The 24,524-nt window shown below is 51.9% G+C and overlaps 1 protein-coding gene and 1 long non-coding RNA gene across 11 annotated transcripts in view; one reads left to right on the forward strand and one right to left on the reverse strand.

Moving 5' to 3' along the window:
* RNF220 (ring finger protein 220) overlaps positions 1-24,524 on the reverse strand; it is a 218,831-nt gene that overhangs the window by 21,717 nt on the left and 172,590 nt on the right. For 9 of the 10 annotated variants that reach the window (XM_070609831.1, XM_070609835.1, XM_070609834.1 and 6 more), the window contains exons 3-5: positions 14,398-14,530; positions 5,836-5,881; positions 2,000-2,101 (exon numbers count right to left, since the gene is read on the reverse strand). In XM_070609831.1, the coding sequence (XP_070465932.1) occupies positions 2,000-2,101; positions 5,836-5,881; positions 14,398-14,530 (281 nt within the window). Of the gene's footprint in view, positions 1-1,999; positions 2,102-5,835; positions 5,882-14,397; positions 14,531-14,848; positions 14,967-24,524 lie in introns of those variants that run through there. The other variant, XM_070609839.1, reaches the window with a different exon arrangement.
* Positions 9,985-12,913, forward strand: LOC139081913 (uncharacterized). Its single transcript, XR_011537403.1, has 3 exons — positions 9,985-10,121; positions 11,463-11,515; positions 12,593-12,913. It is a non-coding gene; the product is annotated as an uncharacterized lncRNA (long non-coding RNA).

Consider the following 24,524-nt stretch of genomic DNA (forward strand, 5'->3'; position numbering starts at 1 on the left):
GCTGCATTTCCTTCTCCCTTGATTATGGGTTTGCGCAAGCTTTGCAACTTGCTTTGCCAGGTGATGTGTGAGTTTCAGAGTCTAGGCCTCAAGAGCCCTTGCAGCTTTGGCCTTTGCCCTCTTGGTGTGACACTGCCCTGAGACTGCCAAGTAAAGAAGCTGATCTAACACCCTGGAGGATGAGAGGCCACATGGAAGAGAAGCAAGACAGCCCCATCTCCCAGACATGTGGTGAGGCCATTTTGGACTTTCTAGCCCAGCTAGAACTCCAGTTGAATGAGTTGCATGAGTAAAGAAAGGCCCAGTCAACTGACAGAATCATGAGAAATAATAAACTGTGTTAAGCCACTAAGTTTTGAGATGGTTTGTTATGTACCAGTAGATAATAGAAACATACCTAAACAGGTGATCACAAAAGAGGATGATAAGGGCAATAACAGGGACACACAGGGGTCATGAGAAAAGATAGCTAATCCAGAAAGGCTTCCTGGAGGAGATGGTGTTTAGGCAGAATGTTGAAGGATAAATAGAAATTTGATGTTGTGGAGTAAAATAGTCCCATTAGAAGAAACAGCATGTGTAAAAATGTGGAGGCAAGAAAGGAATGGCATAGCTGGGGAGTGGTTAGCATTAATTTGGTGTGCGTGGCCCACAGGATTCACAGAGGGCAGTATTGGGAATAGAAGCTGGAAATCCAGGTGGAACCTACATCACAGAAGGCTTTGGTGCCATGCCCAGCACGCCTGGCCTAAGCCTGGCAGTTACTCTTCCTAGTTTAGTAGATGGTGAGGCTGAAGGCTGTGGCTGAAGTAAGAGGAAGGGCCTCTGAAGGCAGGGCTCTGTCTATCCCTTTGGAGTGGAACTCTCTGGGACAGAGCCTTGTCTCCCTATCAGACCAGAATTCCCTAGTGTTGGGTCATTTCTCCACCTAAACCGGGGTTGTCCGAGTGAGGGCAGTGTCCCCTAGGGGCTGGACTGGGCTGCCTCTCTCAAACCAGGGTTCATCAGGGCAGGGATCCCTCCTCAGGGCTGGCACTTTGGGTCCCATACAAAGGCATCCAGTGGAGAGCTGCCAGTGGAGGCTGGTGTCCAGCCCACCCTTGGTACTCCACTCTCCAAGCTCTGCACCCCAATGCTGGGCTCTGTCAGCTGGGAGGAAAGGGTGCCCAAAGAGAACACCTCGATTCCAACAAAGCCTTCGTGTGTGCCAGCATGGCCCCTGGTTCTCTATGCTAGATTATAGGTCCCTGCTGTCTTGTCTTTCGGCATCAGCTCAGCGCTGCTGAGTCAGGGCCGTTTTTCCCTTTTCACATGGGGGCTCCCTGAGAAGCCCTGTTGCTATTTAGATGAATGTTTCTTGGAGCAGGGCCCTGTTTTCTTCCATCTGACTGGGGCTCCCAAAGGCAAGGCTCTGTCTCTCCTCAGACAGAAGCTTCTGGGGGAAGTTCTTTCTCCTTCCCACCCAAAGAAGGTCCATATAGAGCTGGGATGTTACCTGTGGGCCCTGCTCCTGCTGTGATCCCTTAGGATTGTGTGATTACTCCCCTCCTACTCACCCAAGGCCCTCATGGACAAATCTGCCCCTCTCTCTCTGTCTCTGGGTCTGATACCACCATTTTGCAGGACTGAATAGGTATTTGTTCGAGGGATCCTAGCTTTGAAGTAGGAAGTCTTCAGGTGATTCTGGGCTAGGTCTCTGGGCCATTCATGAAAACCCACCCCATAGGATACCTCCCGATGGATGCGATGCTTCAGAGGTGCTCAGAGGCCACCAGAGCCCAGGGGACCTTGGCATCACTCCCTAAAGTCTGTCTATTTAAGGCCCACTCCCTGATACCTGTGCCTTCTGGGTTCAGTATGGGGCATTAGACACAGAGGGAACCAAGCACAGTTCAGGCTTCTCCCGTCACAGCCTGAGGAGGGAGGAGTTCGCACTGGCCCATCCTCTAGGTTCTCATCCAAGCGAGCTTCCTGCTCACACCTCTCCCACCCTCCTCACCTGGTATCTGTCTGAATGGTGCAGGTCGTCCGTGGCAGAGGAGTGTGGTGATGCTGTCGGAGACTCTCCTTCCCTCTTGATGGAAGCAGACAACAGGAGGGACTGGAAGAAGAAAAAGGACATGTGGCCTCAGGCTGAATGAGACCTATAGTCGGTCCCCTAGGGTTCCCAGTCCTATGGGGATTTTGAGAGACAGGCAGAGAGGAGGAGGGCAGAAGGACAGAGGGACCTCTCTTGAGTTTCTGACTGGCCCTGGTGGGTGTGGTCAGGCCCTGGGAGTGTGGTTGTGGGAGAGGATGACTTGATTCCAGGGATGGGTAGAGACCCCCTAAGAGGGTCCAGACCTTCTAGACCCCAGCTAATCTCTGCCCCAGTGGGCCAGGACTCACAGTCCACTCTCAGTGGGCTGAGTTGATACATGCTTTGTTTTCCCTTAGCGAGCAGAGACTCTGGGACCCCCCTGAAGGGGTGGGGGTAAAGCCACATACCTGCTGCCCTGCCTGCCCCTAATACAGGCTGATGGCAGCCCTGCTACGGAGACAGTAAATTAAATAGCATGTATGAGTTTCCTATGTACAGCTAGGGATGTACACTGGGTCCACTTATCCCTGCGCTGCGGCGATGACCCCAGCAAAAACCCCAGCAAAACTAATCCCCCCATGTCAATCCCGCACGGCCTCTTCTACATACGCCCGCAGTTTAGATTAATAAACTGTCTGCTTTAAATTGTGTACGAGCACCACAATTCTAAATACCACATGGCACGTTCAGCCTGCTCTTGCCGGCTCTTGCCAAGGCCTGTTCAGCTGCAAACTGGGGGCCTGGAGGCCTGAAAGCAATCCATACTTCCTCCCCCCGCCTTCTCCAGCCTGCACAGCTCTGAGCCGGAAGCATACAATTCCCTAGGAGGCCTCCCCAGCCTAGAAAACCATGCCAAATCGCCAGTGACAGCCCAAAGAAAGCAATTTGGAAAAGATGGAGCAGCCATTTATCCTTCATCTCCGACTGAGCCTTAGGATGTGATCCGCATGCGGTGGCCATGCCGCACATCCTCAGGCAAGGGCCCTGGGAGGGAGGGGCGGCTGCTGGTCTGGCAGGGAGCCCTGACTTGGCCTCACCCCAAGAGCCAGAGGAGAGAAGAGGCTGGGAAGGGCCTGGGGTGGGCATCCCTGCCACTTAGAGCCCCTTCCTCAACCACTCAGGCCCAGTGAGAGGCCTCGTGGGTGACTCTGCTCCAGCTCAAAAAAGAGGTGGGCTTTTAGGCAACGTCTTTCTCTTTCTCTGGTCCCAAGGAGGATGCTGAGGAAGGGAAACAATGTGGGCCCTCGCTCCCCACCATGAGAAAGCTCACGCTTGTGTGCTTTCTCTCTCTCATTCTCTCTAGGTTAGAAGCCCTGAGAGGCCTCGGCATTACACCTGGGGCAAGCGGAATAAAAAAAGGTCACTGGCGCTTTTTAAACATGGACCAAAAAGCAGTAAAATGTGTTTTGAAAAAAAAATCCCGGCATTAAATCATGACTTTTTGCCTGGCTCTTCGCCTCATTAAAAGTGGCCTTTTGGAAGGTAAAATTATCATTGTAAGCGATAAGATCTTTAAGAAAATAATTCACGGCTTCTTCACCCTTTAATATGATAGCCGCCACCGGCTAATTTTTTTCTTAATGGCAACGAGGCCATCAATCTTGTCTAAGGCCCCCTAGCCCTCTCTGCCTCCTCCCTCCCTCCTACTCCCTGTCCTCTCAGTCTCTTGCTTGAACCTTCTACCTTATGCCTCTTCTGCCCATGACCTGCTTCCCTAAAGCCTTGGTCAAGGCAGAGCATAGACCCTGGAATGGTCAGCTTTGGGGGTGTGAGTGCATGTCTGGAAGTGGGTGAGCAGTGGCCCTGGCCTCTGAGTCTGATTATCAGTATGCCTGTGTTGGTGGTTGTGGGAATCTGCATGTGTTTAAGGCTTCCTGTGTGAGTATCCTGATCTAGGTGTGTGTGTGCACCTGTGTATGTGGGGATGTAGGTATGGACATGGATTGTGTCTGTGTTTGTCCTTAGACCTCACTGGGGTCCAATCTCCAGGCCTGCCAGTCATGCTCAGGTGTCATTGGTTGTGGTGGCCCACCTGGCAGCTTGTCCATGACCTACCTTCCTTAACCACAACCATTGAATGCTGCAGGCTGGCTCTCTCCTCTATGATGCACAGCTGCCTGGCACCCTGACCTTTTCTCTTTAGGGCTGGGAGGGCTTTGCTTCCTTGGCTAGGGCCTGCACCAACCCAAGGCTGGGCTGGGTTCTCTGAGCCTCCTCTGTCCAGCTTGCTGTGTTGAGCAATTTCCTGAATGAAGGTGCAAAGTCCACTCCCAACCTTTTTTTTTTTTTTTTTTAAGATTTTATTTTTTTCCTTTTTCTCCCCAAAGCCCCTGGGTACATAGTTGTATATTCTTCGTTGTGGGTCCTTCTAGTTGTAGCATGTGGGATGCTGCCTCAGCGTGGTTTGATGAGCAGTGCCATGACCGCGCCCAGGATTCGAACCAATGAAACACTGGGCCGCCTGCAGCGGAGCGCGTGAACTTAACCACTCGGCCACGGGGCCAGCCCCTCACTGCCAACCTTTTTAAAGGCCTTCAGGGGAGTGGGGCCAACCCCTGGAGGTAATATGGTCACCCTGGCTCCTTTTCCCAAAACTGCCCTCTCAGCGGTCACCACTGTCTTTAAGACTTCTACATACAATGGCCTCCTTCTCCAGCCCTTCTCTATTTGCCTGCTCACCACCCCTTACGTTTTGGAACTGTTTTCCCTTGGGAGTCTGGGATACCATGCTCTCCTGTGCTCCTCCTGTCTTGTGACTGTTCCCCCTCTGTCCCTTCCTGGCTCTGGTACCTTATCTTGACCCTAGTGCAGGAGTCCCCAGATTGTCTTCTTGGCTTTTGCTCTGGTCTCTCCATACACTCTCCCTGATGGATTTCATTCTCTTCGGCAGCTTCAGTACTCACTCCTCGCACCTATAAAAAGGGCTAGGGATTCCTGCCTTTACAAGTCACTGGGAGAACTCTTAAGAAAGCATGCCTCCTTACTGAGGGGGGGGAAGGGAACACTCAGTGAGTGAGGGTTTAGTCCTTCTCCCCAGGTCCCCACTCCCTCAAAATCATCACCTTTGGGGAAGCAGTACCATCTGCCTCTGTGGCCGCCTATGGGAGTTCCTGGTGCAAATTACGTTATCGTGCTGAGGCCTCTCTGGTGCCTCTTTTGAGCCACCTACTTGCCCTTCACTCTTCCTTTCTCCATCTCATGCTTTCAAGACTCTCTCCCATTGTGTCTGTTCAGAAAGGGCAGGCTGTCTCCTCAAATGAGCCCAGCATCTTCCCTGGCTCCCCATTACCCCCAAGACAAAGTATACACACACGCGCGCACACACACACACACACACATACACACCCATGGTCTGGCTTCTAAGGCCCTGCACTATATGTCTTGACCTGCACTTCTATAATTTCCTTTACCTGCTACAGGTCACCTTCCTTCTTCAAGTCTCCCCAGCCTTAGTGTCTGAGTCTCCCACCCCCCAGGTCATTCTTGCCTTTGAGCCCTGTCCTGACTGGACGAGAAGGAAGTCAGATGAGCATACTCTGGCTCACACCCAGGCCACACACACACACACAAACACTCACACACACACACACACACACACACTCTCAAGCACACAGGGCAGCCTAGATCTCAGGCTGACTATCAAACTTTGGAGATAGTTGGGGATCTAGGAAGAGTTCCTTTTTCTCAAGAGGAACCAGTTCCGGGTGGGCCTAGGTTCAGATGAGTAGGAGGAAAACAGACAATTGTCCACCTACCTTGGGGGTGCCTGGAGCCATGGCATCCTTCAGAAGGGAATTCTTGCTGCCAAGAAAGAAGAGAACAGGGTGACCACTCCACTGACTGCCCAGGGCATGCAAGAGTAGACTATCAAGAAGACCCCAAAGAGAGAAGGCACAGCCAGCCTAGCCCAGCCCAGCCCAGCTCAGCCAAGCTCCACCTGGTCCAGTCAACCCCAGCTGGCCCTGCCTAGCTCAGCCTCCCTCAGGGGCCAACGGCCAGAGCTGGCTCCTGGGAGGGGGTACAGACACCAGGCATCGTAGGCTCCCTGATGGATCTGAGGGAAGGAGCTTTACCTGACTCCTGGTATCAGGCCTGAGGATTCTGCCTGTACTGGATGCCCCCTTCCTCCACCCCCATCCCTAGCCTGCTCTTAGCTCCTATGGGATTGGGGTGATGGAGCTGACATGGCTCTTGTCAATTCTCCCTCCAACACGCTGCAAACTGCGTTAGGCCAGGAATGATCTCCCCCTGATTCAATTTGTCAGCCCCAGGCCCTCCGGCATCGGGCGCGGCAGGCGGGCGGGAGCTGGGCCCTGAAATATGGTGGGTGGCTCGGAGCAGGCGGGGGCGGGGGCGGGAGGTGATGGATGGGCTGTGGGGGAGGCGAGGACTGTGTTTAATAACAAAATTGGTATGCAAGGCCACATCCCGCGCTAAGCATGAGTGATCCAGAGCCACAAAGTATTACAAATCCCCGCTAAACAGATGCTGACAATGGAACAAGACGTATCAAATCAGATCCACTTCAGAAACATTAATATCCCTGTTCCTGTCCCTCCCTCCCTGCTGCCCCCACTATGCTCACCACATCTGTGCTCATACATTCACGCAGGTGCACACGCACACACACACACAAATACATGCATACAGAGATGCTGGCTGATACATGCAAAAGGCAGACACAGCCCATTCACCTAGGGGCCCTGCACAGACACACAAACAAGCTATACAGGTAGAGCACACCCACAGAGATTAATAAAGCACAAAAGACACACAGACACACATCCAAGGCAGGACACACAGGGCACACAGTGACTCACCGGGCACATACACAGGGAACACCCACAAGGTCAGACATAGACACACCCAATATGTGAGCAAAGGCATAGGCAGATTTGGATAAAGTAGCAGTTCTCACCTGGGGCCATTTTGCCCCCAGGGGACATTTGGCAATGTCTAGAGACATTTTCGATCGTCCTAACTGGGGGCAGAGTGTTTGCTACTGGCATCTAGTGGGTAGAGGAGATTACCCATCCTACAGTGTACTGGCTAGCCCCTCACATCAAAGAATTATCCAGCCCCAAATGTCAATAGTGCCGAGGTTGAGAAACCCTGGTATAAAGGCAAATATACACATATCCTATCCACTGTGTCTCTAGAATTCTATCCACAGTCACACAGATGCACAAGCACAGAGTCTTATTCCCAGAGACATGTCCATAAAGGCACATTCACAATAGTCACCCAGACCTGAATGAAGTCATGCACCAACATCCACATAAACATGTGCATAGATCCAGACGCACATGTGCACCAACACACACCCAGACACTCACATACCCACAAATGCAGAAACATGTGGACACATACCCACACAAATAGACACGTATATCACAGTGCAGGGGCCACCAGACTCGGCAGCAGGGTGAGGCCAAGGTCTGAGTGTAAAAGCAGAGCTGTCTGCCTGTCTCATCACACAGGAGGGGCATCACAGACTGGGAAGGACAGCCAGTCCAGGTTCCATTCAGTTACATTTTGTTCATAAATGGTCCCTGGGTTCCTGCTCCGTGCCAGGCCCTGATCTAGCATTGGGGATACAGAGAGGAAACTGAGCTGCTCTTGAGGAGCAACTCGTTTGTGAGTTCATTGCTTTCATCATTCCCTCACTCAGTCAGCAAATACTGACATTACCACTGGGCCGGGCACCGTGCTGGACTGATAGGTACAGAAATGAGGCATCTGCTGTACAATGCTGTTCTCCCTGGGCCCCTGGACTGAGGTCTGAGTATTATCTGAGCGGGATCAGGTTGGAACAGAAGAGGAAGGAATGAACAATTCTTGTGCACCCACCACATGTGTCAGGCATGGGCTGGTACCTTATGTGTGCCATCTCTTAAATCTTCACGAAAACTTTACAAAGTTGACTAACAGAGGTTAAGTGACACCTCTATGCTCACACAGTCCGTGCTGAGTTTGGGATTTGAGTTCATGTCTGACCAAGTCTGAAGGACTGCTTTTCCATCGCCCATGGTGCCTCCCTAAAGATACTCAGGGGCTAGGATGGAGGGCAGAGCTCTGAGTTCTGTTTCTCTCTCTGCTTTGGGGAGGGTTCTGCTGACTCTGGGCTTTAGTTTACTCTGCTGGTGAGTAGAAATGGGGACATTTCGGGTCAGAACGTCCAGCCTCTCTTTTTGCCAGTCCTCTGAATCTTTTCCCGGCCACCCTCTTCCCTTTCCCTGGAGTTGGGCTGGTACTACCCTAGACTCCTTCCCTCTCTCTGAGCCAGCACCCGGGCCCTACCTTTTCTCCAACAACCTGATCAACTCCACGTGTGCTTGGTGTCCTAGAGACAGGAGTCTGGCGAAGGGGCCACCTTAGAGAGGAGAGGCTAGAACCCAGGAGCTGCAAGCAGCCGGGCTCCCGCCCAGCTCATCTGCTCTGTCTTCCGTCCCTCCCTGTTTCCACAGCCCACCCCCAACGATTTCCTCCCTTCTCAGTCACTCGCTGCCTAGTGATCCATGGGTTTTAAATTATAACTGGGACCCAGGAAACGCGTTCCTAAGTACAATATTCATGGGCTGGGCTGACACTTTTAATTAAGGTGATTTACACTGAATTATCCTTGGAAATAAAGAAATGGTGCGCTGCCCGGGAATAAACCATCATCACCAGCCGCCTTTGTAAGTTACACTTCGTTTTAATCTATTTGGGGAATTGTTTATCTAGTTCATTACCCAACCAAACACCGAGGCCGGCCTTAAATAAGGCTTAAGTGGGGGTGGGGGCACTGCCATCTCCACACCCTGCCTCTCCTCCAGAGTCACCCAGCCTCCCTCTGGCTCCTTCCAGCCCTTTTAAAGCACTGACGAGAGCTCTGGTTTCCCAACCTAGAGGCCAGATCTTGAAGTGGCTCTGGAAACCTCCCAGAAAAGGTCTCTGAGTTCAGGCCCTGCCAAGCCATGCCCCACTTTCAGCTCTGTGCAGCCCCTCCATGTCCAAGGCTCTTTCCTTTCTCTGGGTGGAAAGTCCTGTCTGAGGGCCACAGAGAAGTCTGGGAGCCACCCCCAACCTGCCCTTCAATCTACAGCCCCTGTGAATATTTCTGCCTTTCTGTCTGTACACTTCCAGTCTCCACCCCCTCACCATCCCTGAGACATCTTAGCTTAGCATGCCCAGTTGTCCTCCTTCCCTCAGATACTTGCTTCTCTGCCATCATCACCCAAGTCAGAAAACTCTTTCTAGTAAGTACCCCACAAGTAATCAGCTAAGTTCTCTTGCTTTTCCTCCACCAGTCTCTCATCATTCCCTCTTCTCTGTTCCCACTGCCACTGCCACTGTCCTAGGTCAGCCTCATCACCTAGCCCCTGGACTCTGCGCAACCTCCTTACTTGCCTCCCTGTTTCTCCTGGTCTCCAGAGCAATTCTACAGCTCAGCTCTCTGATCAATGTTCTAATTCCCCCGCTACATCCAGGGCAACCCTCCAGCATCGAAGGTCCTCCACTATCTGTCCTCAATCTAACTTTGCTCTCCTGGTTCTAACTAGCCCAGTCCTGGGGTCTGTTGGAGCCCCGGTGCAGGACTGAGAAGGTGAAAGGCAGAGACTGGGGTGAGGGAGGGTGTGTGGGCACAGCCTACAATCTTGAATGTAAAAGTGCTTTGAAAAGTGACGCTTCTTCCTGTAGCCGTCTGTGTGTCCATGTGCCTGGGGAATGAGCATCTGTGGGAAGGGCTTCTTCCAGGGCGTGTGTGTGTGTGTGTGTGTGTGTGTGTGTGTGTGCGTGTGTGTGTGTGCTCATAACTGTGTGTGTTGGAATGTGGGTGTGTGTGTGCCTGGCTGTTGTGTTCCGTGTTTGCGCCTGTGTCCGTGAAAACCAGCCAGCCCTAGTTTGGGAGCTGGAAGGTCCCTGCTTCTCTGTGTGAGCTCTTGGGTGTGTCTGAAATAGCACCTTGCTCCAGGGGGCCTGCTCTGTGCTGGGAGGCAGACGGAGGCAGAAGCACAACACCAGGCCCACCCTGAAGAGCTCCTCCAGGAGCAGCCAGGTGGGAGAGAAGGACCCAGGTGATAGACAGGCACCCACAGACTGAGGAGCTGGCTAGGCTGAGGGAGGGGAGGGAGGGCAAGGGAGGCAAAGGCAGGGTAAGTGAGGGAAGGGGACAGCTGGAGCGAAGAGGAGAGGGAAGAAAAGAGGGGAGCCGAGAGGAGAAGCGAGCATAGAGCGGAAGGGAAAGGGGAGGATTGGAGAGCTGGGGAGGAAGCCTCTGGCTGCATGCCATGAATGGGGGATGCCCTCATTTGGGCTCTGCCCAGGACACTCTGAGTGATACACACACAAGCTCTGCCCTCCTGGAGGACTCAGTTTCCCCATCTGTAAAATGGCTGGTCGAAGGTCCCTGTCAGCTCAGGTTGCTGATAGCAGGGAGTGGAGGAGGGAGAGGGGTCTCAGGAGCCAGGGTGCCACATCTTTTCCCAACCTCCTCCGCTTTCCTTCTGCCTCCCGGAGAGCCAGCAGGGGCGGGACAAGGGCAGGCAAGGCTGGGGACCTCCCTGCGCTACCCAGGCAGCGCACAGCCCTCAGCCCGGAGGGAGCTGACACGCTCCTTGGGAATTTATCACGCACCCAATTACAATGTTAATTGGCAAGTTCCTGAAATCAATTAATTCGCAAATTTTTTCCAATTAAAAATCCAGATAAATCACGAGGGCGGCAGCGGGCCGGTCCAGCCTGCAGTCCGGTGGGCGCAGCGGCCGCAGGGAGGGGAGGGCAGAGCGGGAAAGGGAGGGGGCGGCGGGCGCGGCTGCCCTTGAACGCCTTTGCCGGCCGGTCGGACTGTCAGCGCGCCGGGCGCGGCGGGGCCGAGACAGATAAAACCATCGACCCGTCGCCGCCAGCGCTTCGGCTTTATCGATCCGACGGGAATTTCACTTGCTGTGCAGATCCCGCTGTCCGGCTGTCAGACACCGGTTGGAGGGGGGCGTGCCAGGGGTTAGGGGTGCTGGGCTGGGCCTGGACGTGAGGGGCACAGAAGTGGGGGACGCAAGGCATAGCCGTGAGGGGCGGAGCAGACGTGGGGGCTCTGGGTGGGGAAATGGACATGGGGGTAAGGGTGTGGAAGTAGAGGATGCTCTGGGAGGATGTAGGCGAGGAGCGATTGGTGCAGGGTCATGGGTGGGGGTGGAACACTTCTGTGGGTGGAAGTGGATGTCCTGGACAGTGCAGGGGTGGGGCCACCGGGACTAGGCTGCAGTGTGGACCCCCCTGAGGAGGCAGAAAGAGAGCTTGGGTTCCCATTTGGGCACCCCATAGACCCTTAGGGGTGCACTGCTTTTACAAGGCGCTGCAGGTCCCTCCACATGACTGCGTCTATTCTCTGTTCCTGTAGAGGGAAGTCCTCCATTGAAGCAAATTACCCAGAAAGCCTCCTGGACAGCCAAGGTATGGAACTCAACTGCAGAAGGATGCTTCTTTCACTCTCTGCCTCTCCTAGGCTAGTCCCAGGTGTGTGTGTGTGTGTGTGTATGTGTGGCGGAGGTGGGGGGACAGTGGTTAAGAGCATGGCACTAGAGTCAGATGGCTTGGGTTTGAATCTTTACCACTTTACAGCCTTAGAGAGGTCACTTAACCCCTCTGTACCTCAGTTTCCTCATTTGTAAAATGGAGTTAATAATTATTAGCTACTCCAGAAAGTTGTTGTGGTGAAGATAAAATAAATTAATGCAATATAAAGTACTGGGCACATAGTAAGTCTTCAGGATTATTATTATTAGCATTAGTATAGTGTCGTGGTAGTTTTAAGTGTTCCCACAAATTCTTCGATATTCTTCGCTTATAGACTATTTTATTCTCCTCACTTGATTGTGGGCTGGACATGGTGACTTGCTTCTTTTTTTTTTTTTTAAAGATTGGCACCTGAGCTAACAACTGTTGCCAATCTTCTTTTTTTTTTTTTTTCCTGATTTTTCTCCCCCAAATCCCTCCAGTGCATAGTTGTATATTTTTTAGTTGTGGGTCCTTCTAGTTGTGGCATATGGGACACTGCCTCACTGTGGCCTGATGAGTGGTACCATGTCCGCGCCCAGGATCTGAACTGGCGAAACCCTGGGCCGCCAAAGCGGAGCGTGCGATTTTAACCACTGGGCCACGGGGCTGGCCCATGGTGACTTGCTTTTTTTTTTTTTTGAGGAAGATTAGCCCTGAACTAACTACTGCCAGTCCTCCTCTTTTTTGCTGAGGAAGCCTGGCCCTGAGCTAACAACTGTGCCCATCTTCCTCTACTTTATACATGGGATGCCTACCACAGCATGGCATGCCAAGCAGTGCCATGTCCACACCTGGGATCCAAACTGGCGAACCCCAGGCCGTTGAGAAGCAGAACGTGCGAACTTAACTGCTGCACCACCAGGCAGGCCCCCATGGTGGCTTGCTTCTAATGAATAGAATAGAATATCCTGGAAGCAATAGGATATGATTTCTGAGATTAGATCATAAAAGACATTTTGGCCTCCTCCTTAGCCTCTCTCTTGGATCACTTGCTCTGTGGGAAGTCAGCTGCCATGTCATAGGGAAACTCAAGCGGCCCTGTGGAGAGATCCGTGTGTCGAGGAACTGAGGCCTCCTGCCAACAGCTACGTGAATGAGCATCTTAGGAACGGATCCTGCAGTCCCAGTCAAACCTTCAGATGGCTGCAGCCTTGGCTGACATCCTGACTGCAGTCTCATGAGAGACTCTGAGCCAGAAGCCAGAACTACCCACAACTACCCAACTAAACTGTTTCTGAACTGATGACCCACAGAAACTGTGAGATAATAAATGTTTGTTGTTTTAAGCCACTAGGTTTTGGGGTAATTTGTAACACAGCAAAAGATAACTAATATTTCTTCCTTCAAAGTTCAGCTCAGGCCTCACCTCCCTCAGGAGGCCTTCGCTGCTCTGAGCTGGGTTGGGCGCCTCCTCGACGGTCCCACAGCTTCACTTCTTCCCACAGAGCAGTCTCTAGCCCTCAGGGTTTCTATTGCCTGGCTCTCCTTGCTCTCAGATTATGGACTTCTGAGGGCGGGGCCATTTCTCATTCACCTTTGGATCCCTTTGGGATTAGAGGAGAGGGTAGGAGGAAGGAGAATCAGTCAAGTCTGAAGTGGGATCAGGAGTAGTGGGGCAGGCTGTTTCCCTGCGGCAGACGTATTTTCCAAAGATGGCTGCGACCATCTCTCCCATCCCACATGCTCTTCTATAATGTGAAGAATACGCCACTTCTCCCATCAAAAGGTGGGGAGGATGTCCGCTCCCCTTGAATCTGGCTGGGCTAATACTGCCTCGACCAATAAAGTATAGTGGAAGTGACCTTAAGCGATTTCTGAGGCTAGGTTATAGAAGATGATCCAGCTTCCATCTTGTTGGCTGGAACATTTGCTTTAGAGCCCTAAGCTGCATGTAAGAAGTCCAGCTGTCCTGAAGCTCCATACTATGAGAAAGCCCAGGCCACATGGAGAAGCCAAGTGTAGGAGCTTTGGTCACTGCCCCAGCTGAGGTCCCAGCTGACAGCCAGCAGCAGCCACCACACATGTGAGTGAAGGCGCCTCCAGAGGATCTCAGCTCCCAGCCATCAAGTCTTCCCAGCTGGAGCCCCAGACATCCTGGAGCAGACGTGAGCCATCCTCGCCGTGCTCCATCAGAACTCCCGACCCCACCGATTCCACGAGTATAATGAAATGGTTGCTTTAAACTGCTGAGACTTGGAGTAATTTGCTACACCCCTCCTCTGCTCCCTTTGATAATCTGGATCCTCCATGAGGCTGTCCAGGGGGCTCTGCCCAGTCCTTCAGGCAGAGACAAGGGAGGTGGGGTGGAGCAGCGGGGGACACGGCTGGGCACATTCTCAAGATCGGCACCTGTTAGCCCTTGAGATTCACAGAGAGGGTAGTGCTTCCTCTCTCGGATGGCAGCACCAGGCTGCACTTCTGATGGGGTGGCCAGGCCCGGGCCCTGCTTTCTGTCACCCTGCCCTGAGGCTCAGCATGGCAGTGCAGGGCCTGTGGCAGTGGCTCATCCCCTTTCCAGCTCCTTTTGTGCCCTTTTGAGGCTGAATACTGAAGAGGGGTTACTCTCCTCGCATCTCCCAAAATAGAGCAAGAAGAGAAGGGCAGCACCATTCAGCTGGGGGATCTGAGAACTGGAGCAGAGTAGAGGAGCATGGCGGCAGATCCTTGTCTCCTACTGAGCGACTGGGGTGTGGGTCAGGCGGCTGTTCCTGGAACATGGTGGTGGGAACCCTGAGTAGAATCCTCTGGCAAGCAGGCTCCCCTGGTAGGTGGCTTACCTGGCGGGCAGTTGGGCCAGCTGTTCCAATTCTTGCTCCATATGCTCCTGCAACTCGCTGGGCCTCAGCAGGACCTGGCAGATGGGGCAAATAGGGGCCTGGCTGTCAAACAATGCAGCTGCCTTTTTCTTACCTGGTGAGGGAAGGAGAAGAGACAGACATATAAGCTGGCACAGTCTGTGGAGGGAAACTCAGCATTCCAGTCCTCCAACCCAAGCCTGCTGCTGCCTCCTAGGGCTTCTCAGTCTGGAGGAGGGGTGAGCCTGAGGGTCTCAGAGCCCATAAACATCACTCCTCTTTGCAGCTCCAGAGGCTGTGGCCATGAACAGCACCTCCTCAGCCAGCTGCCCCTCTCAGAAATCTATCGGGACACAATCGATGCTCTGTGGAAGCAAACCTTGATTACTTCATTTCACACAGGTTAGTGAAGAAGGTCTTGGTTTAATCATACCATCACCCGGGATATCCAGTGCCCCCTCTGTCTCTCCTTTCCTTACTGCTTCCACACTCCCCAAATCTGAAGAAGGAAGAAAAGAGGGAGAAAGGGGATTCATTCCTGCAGTCATTCAACAAACATTGTCTGATGTCTACTCTGAGCCAGGCGCAGAGCACAGCAGTAGGACACTGAACATAATCAGATTTAGGCCCTGCCCTTGAGGCCTTCACAGTCAAGTAGGAAAGACCAAAAGGACCCAGGTGACTTCCAGGGCAGTGTTCACTTCCAGTTCCTCACTTTTCTCCGGGGTTCTTTCCACAGCCTCTTCTCTCCTCCTTCTGCATGCTGGACCATCTTGTTCCTTCTTATGACCCTAACTCCCGCCTGTGCCCTGTTGACTCCAGACTCTGTATCTACCCCGGATTCCTCCGGCCTTCTCCATACCCCTACATTCAAGCACCTAATAGACATCAATGCCTGGATGTCTCATACACATCTGAACTCAACAACCCCAAATCGGGCTTTTCAGCTTTTTCACCCGTCTAAACCTGCTCCTCTTTCAGCAGTGTCCATTGTAGTTAATGACACTTGCGTGCACCTAGTCACCAAAGCGAGTAACCTTCGCCTCACCCTAGGCCCCTTCCCTTGCCTTCCCACTCCTCCCACATTCATTTAATCACCAGGTCCTCTCTGTTCTGCTTCTTCAATGTTCCTGGAGTCTATCTTCTCCATGTTCAGGTCTTCACTACCTCTGGCTTGGATAACTTTATTGGCCTCTTGCGACTCTAACAGATTCTGGGTTCTCCTCCTCCAAAATGCCCTTCAAATTGTGTGCCCCCAGTACACAGGCACATGTGGGTACAGCGCTGGCTCTGCAGGTGTTGGGGCCAGCCGGGAGCCCAAACTCCATTCCCAACTCTGTCACCGATGGTAACTAGAACACCCCATGCTAGGAGGGAGCCTCAAGGTTGCCTGTGCACTGCCCTGGGGATGCCTACACCTCCTCCCTTGTCACTGTCCCCACCAATGCTCCCCTGGCCTCTGCTTACAGGCGTGGGGTTGGGAAACATCCCTCCCTACCCATGTAAACTCTGACTGTAGAAAGGACTTCTTTAGCTTAAGCATGGATCTTTCTCCCTGCTTCTTCTTCCCATTCGTGCTCGGAGAGGGTCAAAATCAGCTTTCAGAAGGAGAAAGGCCAGTGATGACCAAGATGGTTGCTTGAGTAGGGTTGGCAGATTAAATACAAGATACCCAGTTACATTTGAATTTCAGATAAATAATGAATAATTTTTTGGTATAAGTATGTCCCAAATATTGCACAGGACATACTTATCCTAAAATTATTCATGGTTTTTCTAAAATTCAAATTTACCTGGATGTCCTGTATTTTTATTTGCTAAATCTAGCAACCCTATGCCCAAGGGAGCTCCCAGTTCAGGCTGAGCACAAAAACTCACCTCCCTTTGACACAAGACTGAGGATGATCACAGCTCTCCTGGGTGCCCAGACTGAGTCATCTGAGAGGTCAAAGGAGGGAGGAATTCATTCTGGGTGTGTGTTTTCAGGAGTGGAAAAAAGAGAAGGCTTAACCAAAGAAATGAAAAGTAAGTTACACCTTGGAGTGTTCCAGGCAGAGAATGAGAGCGAATGAATGAGTGAATGAGTTATGAACTCCTTGTGGGCAGGGGCCATTTCTTGTCCATGTTTATGTCTATAGACAATTGAAAACAGACCTGGCACAGACTAGATGCCTAATGATGAAGCAAGAGAGGAAGAGAAGGAAGAGAGGCAGGAATGAAGAGCAGATTGTCCTAGAAGCTAGATGACCTTCATAGAGCTGGGATGTCAGCTGTGGAGGCTTTGCGTGTACCAGGTGGGGTGGATGTGGCTCTAGTCTGTGTGGCTGGGTCTCTGAGGAGAGGAAGGGGCCCTACTGATCATGTGCCTTGGTGGCTGTGCCTCATATGCTCAGGGGACAGCTGGAAGGCAGCTCTGAGTAAGAGCAGCAGATGGGGCCCTAGTCTGGGAATTGGGAGATGAGGATTCTAGGCTCAGCTCTCCCCCTAACTTCACTCAGCCAGGGAATCTCGGAGGTGAGAGAGACCCTCGAAATTCCCCAGGCCACTATCTTTATTTTACAGATGGAGGAACTGAGGCTCAGAACTGGACCAGGACCTCTGTACTTGGCTCTTGATCTCATTGCTTCATTTATTTATTCATTCAGCAAACATTTATTAGACAATTTTTCTACATCAGGTCTTATTCTAGGAGAAACTGGGGCTCAGAGATAAATAAAACACATTCTTGGCCTCAAGGAGATCACAAACTAGCAGGAAAGCCAAAAAAGCAAGTCAGTGTTTGCAGTCAGTGCAGCCCCTGGCAGGGCTGAGGGAAGCATGAACAGGTGAGCTGGGGGGCAGGCGGGGGGCGGGGGGGGCGGGCAGAAAGGGGCCAGAGGAGGGTTGGTAGGATCCAGGGGGACGCAATGTTTCACGGGAGGCCTGAAGGACAGTAAGGGAGAGTTGACAAGGCTGTTGAAACAGATCATTGAGGCAGGGCCTAGGGCATAAGGGGCGAAATGGTAAGAGAGGAGTCTGGAGGAAGAGGAGGATGCGGGGCACGGGGGCTGAGCCAAGGTGGAAATATCAGGATTTCAGCCTCTTTCAGCCGGAGACACAAATCTGGCTCTCAGCCCAGAGTCCTCTCTCCAAGCCTGGGGCCAGACACAGCCTTCCCATAGAGCTCTTCTCAGTTCATCTGCTTTGCTGCCGCAGGGATCTGCCACTTTTCTGAGCTTGGTCTCAGTTTCCCTATCGGGACAATGGGCCCTTTTCCTGGCTCCCAGCTTCAGGAACAGCACTGACAGGGATCAGCTGAGGGATCCCACAGTCTATGCCCTCCATCCCATCTCCATTTTCTCCGGGGTTAGAGTGGCAGGTGTCAGCACGGCCATGGGCCCCCTGCTTCCCCTCCCCCGCTGTGTTCCCTATAATTTTATATTGAGACCTGTGGTCATGACGTGGGTTTTACTGCACTAACGACATGGCCTGCCCAGGTTTAATGACAAAATCCATACTCTGGCCCTGGGCCTGCTCCTCGTTTGCATAATTCCCAGAATACAGCTCCCTGAAGCTTTTGACCTGGGCCATTACAGTGGCCATAAAATGGGCCATAAAACCGCTGGGGATGGCCAAGAGGAGGGGGCTGTGGTCTTGTGGGGGTGGGAATGAAGTCCTCAACCCCCTACTCTTCCCAGGCCTGGGAGGGGGGCATCCTCAGTCTCTTTTCTTCCACAGTTCCCAGAATCTGGGAGTCCATCTCAGGCTGGAGAGGCCTCCGGAAATCTTTGGGCCAGCTGCCCATCCAATGCAGGAATCATCGCTGCCAGCATCACAGGTAGGCAGACGGAGCCCACCAGGGGCAGGCTGTCAGAAACCATCTTCTCCTTGAGTATTCCTCACTCCTGCTCATGACCCCCCACCTCATACCTGGCCAAGCCCTTTGCCACAGGTGGGTCCAGGTCATGCGGGCCTAGGTTGAATCCTGTCCCACTTCAGGAGGCCTAGCTCCCCAGGGAGGTCAGGAGCCAGGCTGAGCAGCATAGTGGGGAGACGTGGGAAGCATGAGGGGATGGGGACAGGGACTGGGACGGGCTGTCAGTGCTAAAGATGATGAATGGGGGAGGTGAGGCGGGAGGCCCAGTGTTATCGGCAGTGGATGGCGGCTGCGGGCGCTCGCTGCTCCTGCTAATCCCCGGGCGCTGCCTCAGCCCTTGCACTGATAACGAGGAAATGGGACTGACAACAATTTTTAGCTGAGAGATTCTTCACCAAAATGCCAGGCGGCCGGAGGTCTGACAGCGCCTGATTGAGTGTGTGAGTGTGTGGGGGGAACGCCCGCAGCCCCCTCCCCACCCATGCAAAGATGGATCGCTCATTCCGCCTCCCGTCCACATTCATTACCGCACCTCCCTCCCGCCACCTCAGTCGCTGCGGCGCCTGCCACCTCCACTTCTCCGCCTGCCGCAGGTGTCCCCTGAAGCAGGAGGAGAGCAGGGAGCGGAGGGGGCCCTGCCCTATCCTCAGCCTTGCCCATGGCAGCTCCAGCTCAAAGGGGTGAACAGTGCAGAGTGGGGCTGAGGGTCAGGTGCTACCTGGAGGCTCCCTAGTTGTGTGACCTCCAGAGGGTCCCTTTCCCCTTCTGAGCTGCTAGAATAACTTTCTCCCCAGAAAACAGGAGGCTCCAACAGGAAGTGACTGTGGGCTGTGAGGGCGATCGTCATGCTGAGGAGAGAGGAGAGGTCAAGCCAGGTAGCCTTTCCCTGTCTGAGCCAAGTCTGGCCAGTCCAGGTGCCCTCAAGCCTTGGACCAAGGCCTCGGGTACCAGGGGTCCCAGATCAGCCCTCTGCTGCCCCCCTCTGTTGGGAACTGCTGACCATCGGGAGCAGGCAACTCCATGGCCGGCACAGCTGCTCCTTCTCTGCCATCTTCCATAGTGACGCCTGGCACAGAACTGGACATATGGAGATTGAGGGTCTCCTTCAAAGGGAAAGCCCTCCCTTTCAAGATCACCACGCCCATCCGGCCCTGGAACTCCCACCATGTGACTGACTCTCTGGCTCGGCCTGTTTGGTTTTGTCCTAGTTCTGTTGCTTGTGCCTTCCATTCTTGCCTCTCTGCTTGTTCAAATCCCATCTCCGTGATCTCTTCTTTACAGACCACGAAGGCAAGGCTTGCCTGCCTGGTGCCTGATTTAAGAATGAGGAGGGTTAAAATAAGGGTGAGGGTAATTCTAGTGACAAATGGCAATGGAGGCTGAGACTTTGAAGAGTATGCACATGTGTATAGGTGTTTGTGTGTACACACGTGTGTCCCGCCCTTCTCCTCCCTGCACCCCCAGTAGAAGGGCTTCCATTTCCTAGTGACCAAGACGCAGAGGAGCCTTCAAGCAGAATTCAACAGAGGTGCCTCTTACTGGCTGTGAGACCTTGGGCAAATTGCTTAACACTTCTGAGCTTCAGTGTCCCCTTGTGTGTGACAGGGATCCCAGGATCCAATTAAATCAGGGCCATGTACAAGTGACGAGTCATTAGTTATCTCTAGTAGGACACTAGCACAGTTTGTTGTTTGGGCCTGTATCTACCCCATCGTGACACCAGCCTGGCCTTGCCCTGTCTCCGGCCTTCTTCCCTGCTATGATCAAGATTGTATACCACTCAGTAGGTCCTCTGGCCCTGGCCCTTTTGGCCTCCATGGAGTTCCTTCTTCCTATCCATCTCTACATCTATTTATTGGTTTATATGTCCCTATATCCATCTGTCCATCCATCCATCGATCCAGTTATCCATTATCTGTCCATTAATAACAATAACTATTTATTGAGTGTTATTATATGTTAGGTTGTAGGTTTGATGCTGCACATATTTTATCTCATTTAATCCTTACAACAGTCCTGTGAGGGAGGTATTATTATCTCTATCATGCTGATGAGGAAAATGGGCTCACAACAATGAAGTGACAGAACTAGAAAGTTCCGACAGGGATTTAACTCCAGGTCTGTGTGACTCCAAAGCTAGTGCTCTTAACCATTGTACACTACCCAGCTACCTACCTGCCCACCCACTCCCCCAGGTAATGATTCAATAATATTCAACAAATGTTAACTGGATACCAACGATGGGCCTGCTATAGTATGGCTGCCATGAAATAATGAGCAAGACAGACAAACTCTCTGCCCTCAGGGCGCTTCAGGCCTAACTGTGCATAGAGACAGTAAACAAATGTCCCCAGAGTGGTTTCAGAAAAAGGGAAGTACATGGAACTATGGGAGTATATCATCTGGTCTGGGAGATGAAGGAGGTGACATTTCAGCAAAGGCCTGAAGGATGAGAGGGAACCAGTCGGTCAATGATTGCGAAGAAGAGGTGTTCTAGATAGAACACAGCATGTTTGAAGCTATAGAGGGGTGAAAGCCTAAGCAGAGAATGGAAAAGAGTCCAGCATGGCTGGAGCAGAGAGAGTGAGGGGCCAAGTATTGAGAGATGATGATAGAGAGGCTGGATCCTGGAGGACTTTTTAACTATGTTAATGATTTTAGTTATTTTTTTTTTACACATACAGTGAGAAGTCATTGAAGAGTTTTAAGCAGGGGAGTGACATATCAGACTTGCATTTTTTAAACTTTTTTTTTTTTGGTGAGGAAGATTGGCCCTGAGCTAACATCTGTTGCCAATCTTCCTCTTTTTTTTTTTTTTTTTTTTGGTGAGGAAGATTGACCTTGAGCTAACATCTCTTGCCAATCTTCATTTTTGCTTGAGGAAGATTGTCACTGAGCTAAAATCCGTGGCAATCTTCCTCTATTTTGTTTGTGGGACACTGCCACAGCATGGCTTGATGAGCAATGTGTAGGTCCATGCCTGGGATCCGAACTCATGAATCCCAGGCCACCAAAGCAGAGCATGTGAACTTTACCACTATGTCACCAGGTTGGCCCCCAGACTTGCATTTTTAAAGGATCATTCTAACTACAAAGTAGAGAACGGTCTAAGGGGACAAGGGCAAATCCAGGAAGGCTGTTTAGGAGGTCATCTCACTAACTCAGGCGAGAGATGATGTGACTCGCTCTAGCGCAGTGATGATAACGGAGATGAACAGAAGCAGATGGATTGGATATGGGGGTTAAAGGACTGAAAGGAGTCAAGGATGACTCCAGGGTTTCTGCTTGAGCAACTGTTAGCTGGTAGACCATTTACTGACTGTGGAACAGGAGGAGGAGCAGCGGGATTGGTAAGGAAGAAAATGAGTTCAGTTTTGGATGTGCTTAGTTTAAGGAATTGTTAAGACATCCTCGTGAAAATGCTGACTAGGCACTATTTGTGAGCCAGAGCGAGACTCACAGAACTGGAGACATTGACATACAGGTAAGAACTGAAGTTCACCACTGCATCCTCTGTGCCTAGAGCAATGCTGGTGTACGGTAAATACTCGGTAAATATTTATCGAATGAATGAATAAATGAACGAAGTTAAGAGTAAATGAGATCAGCAAGGGAAAAAATGTACAGTAAGAAGAGGCTGGAACAGAACCCTGAGTAACTCCAACAGGTGGAGGAATTTAAGTCATCAAAGACTAAGAAGGAGCAGCCAAGAGGAGGAAGAAAACGAGTGTGATGTCATGGAAGCCAAGAAGGGAAGAGTTTCAAGGAGGGGGAGTATCATAAATAGGGTCACATGCTGCTGAGAGGGCAAGAACACAAGGCATGGAAAGTGTCCAACTCACCCATCATATCCGCAGTACAACCATCTACCCCCAACTCCATCCATCTGTCATCCATCCAAACCGGCTAATGACTCATCCACTCTCCCCTCTCACTCGTCCCTTTCCTCCTTCTCTTCTCTCCAGAAAACCATGATTGGCGCCTCTGCTGAGTGTGGGACAGGAAGAGTTAACACGCTGACAGACGGCATTTTTTTACCTTCAGTCAATATGAACAAGGCCCCAAGACTATGATTCCAAACATCTGGATTTCATCAATATGTGATCTGTCATCGTATATTGGCATTCCCCAGTCCCCGCGCCAGAGCAATGCGGCTGGTTTTATTAATACGTCAAATACATTATCCGTGTAATACACTTGTCTGGCTGGGGCCTCCCGCTGGGGCGGGGCGGCGGATTTGAATGTATGATGAATCAGTTTGCATTACATGTTCGTAAGTCATCATTTGTCAGGATTAATAGGCATCCTTGGTCGAGGAGGGGGGTGGGGCGGGAGGAGGAGAGACGCGTGTTTAGCTCTCGCCCGTGCTTATCTGCCAGTGCCCAGGGATGCCCTGAAAACAGCTGTGCACCCTCCTGCCCAGACCCCAGGGTAGTGTTGCTGCTCAAGGGGCAGAGGTGACATTTTTAGCACTCCCAGGGTCACTTGGAACATAGGCCTATTTGTCTCTGCTTTGGGCTTGCTGAGCAACCAAAAAGGATATGGCAGGGGCCCTTTGCTTAAGCTGGCTAACTTTTACTCATCCTTTAGGACTCAAAATTCCTTCTTCCAGGGAGCCTTCCCTAACTCCCCCAGACTGCACTAGGTGCCTTCTCTGTGTTCCCACAGTCTCTTGCGCTACCTCTAGTCACACGGTGTTATAATGGCCTATTATGTTTCTATCACCCTCTTTCGACTGTAAATTTCTTCTTCATTTTTTTTTCTCCCCAAAGCCCCAGTACATAGTTGTATACCCTATTTGTAGGTCATTCTAGTTCCTCTATGTGGGATGCTGCCTCAGCGTGGCTTGATGAGCAGTGCGTAGGTCTACACCCAGGATCCGAACCGGTGAACCCCATGCCGCCAAAGCAGAGCACGTGAACTTAACTAGTCGGCCATGGAGCCGGCCCCATGACTGTAAATTTCTTGAGGGCAAGAATGAACTTTTTCGCTGTGATAGCCCCAGCATCTAGCAGAGGGCATAGCCCAAAGTAAGAGAATAGTAATAGTAACAGCAGAAATCAATAAGTATTCCTTGAATGAATGAATAAATGATCATTGACCTTGCTAAACCCCCCCAAAGATGCAGACGTTAGCTGGGAGACATTGTGGGAGTTTCCTCCGATTCCTTGCCCTGACTCTGACCGTGGTCGTCTATCCTACTATATATGCTTTTCTTCACTTGCTCCTCTTCCTTCCATAACACGTGTGTAGACCCCCTCTCACAGCACCAGGTTCCTTACATGCAACATATTTACTCAGATATAATACACGGGGTGACGCATTCATGCCCACATGCCCTTGCCATCTTCCCTTCTCCCCCCACTCTACCTGCAGAAGCTCAGATTGGCACTGCCCACTCCACGTGGCCTCCTGCCAGCTCCAGGTCCTTGTGAAACAAGGACGGTTTCACATCCTTCCACATCCTGGCTGATGCCCTGACCCCTATTGAGATGGATGCTATTTACTGTCTCTGGCAGTGGAAGGCGGTTAGATTGAGTTAGACATGGCTCCTGGGTGGCCACTGGCAAACATCTGCAAGACAGCCAGGTGGCGGTCAGCTTGTGGACAGGTTTAAGCTCAGACTTGGGCTCGAGCTGGAGCGAAGGGCTCTGGGCCAAGGCACAACCACGCTCACTGAATCTTGGGCCTGGAACCTGAATCCTTGGCCTCATGAGCCTTCACTCCAGCCAAGTGCACCAGCCAACCTATTTAGAGGCTAGTGGGGCTTCAGAGGTCACAGCTATTTCACACCACTGACCTTGGCTGTCCCAAACACAACTGTGGCCTCTCTCTTCTTCTGGAGCTACAATTCAGTTCCCCTTCTCCCTTAGCTAATAATTTCCAGACAGCGCCCTGTGGTGGGTGGGGCAGGTGGGACCTCCCAGAGTTCCCTGGGATGAGGCTTTACAAACTGCAGAAAAGGGCCCAATTCAGGAAAATATCCACCTATGGACATGCACACATCTCTCAAATGTCTGGAAACACACAAGCCCTTGCAGGCATCGGCGCAAACAGGTGCTGCTTACACAAGTGTGGGTATTTTTTCACATCTAGATAAACACACCTGAGCACCTAGGCATATGTTCAAGTGTAGACTGAGTCTACCTGTACGTGGACTCCCGCCAGCATGCCCACATACTCCACTCTCCCCCAGTGCCTGCCTTGCCATTGAGCCAAAACGCTAGTACTGTACTGTTTAAAGTAAAGTAAA

This window comes from Equus przewalskii, chromosome 2 (genome assembly GCF_037783145.1).
Source record: "Equus przewalskii isolate Varuska chromosome 2, EquPr2, whole genome shotgun sequence".
In the NCBI taxonomy this organism is placed as follows: Eukaryota; Metazoa; Chordata; class Mammalia; order Perissodactyla; family Equidae; genus Equus; species Equus przewalskii.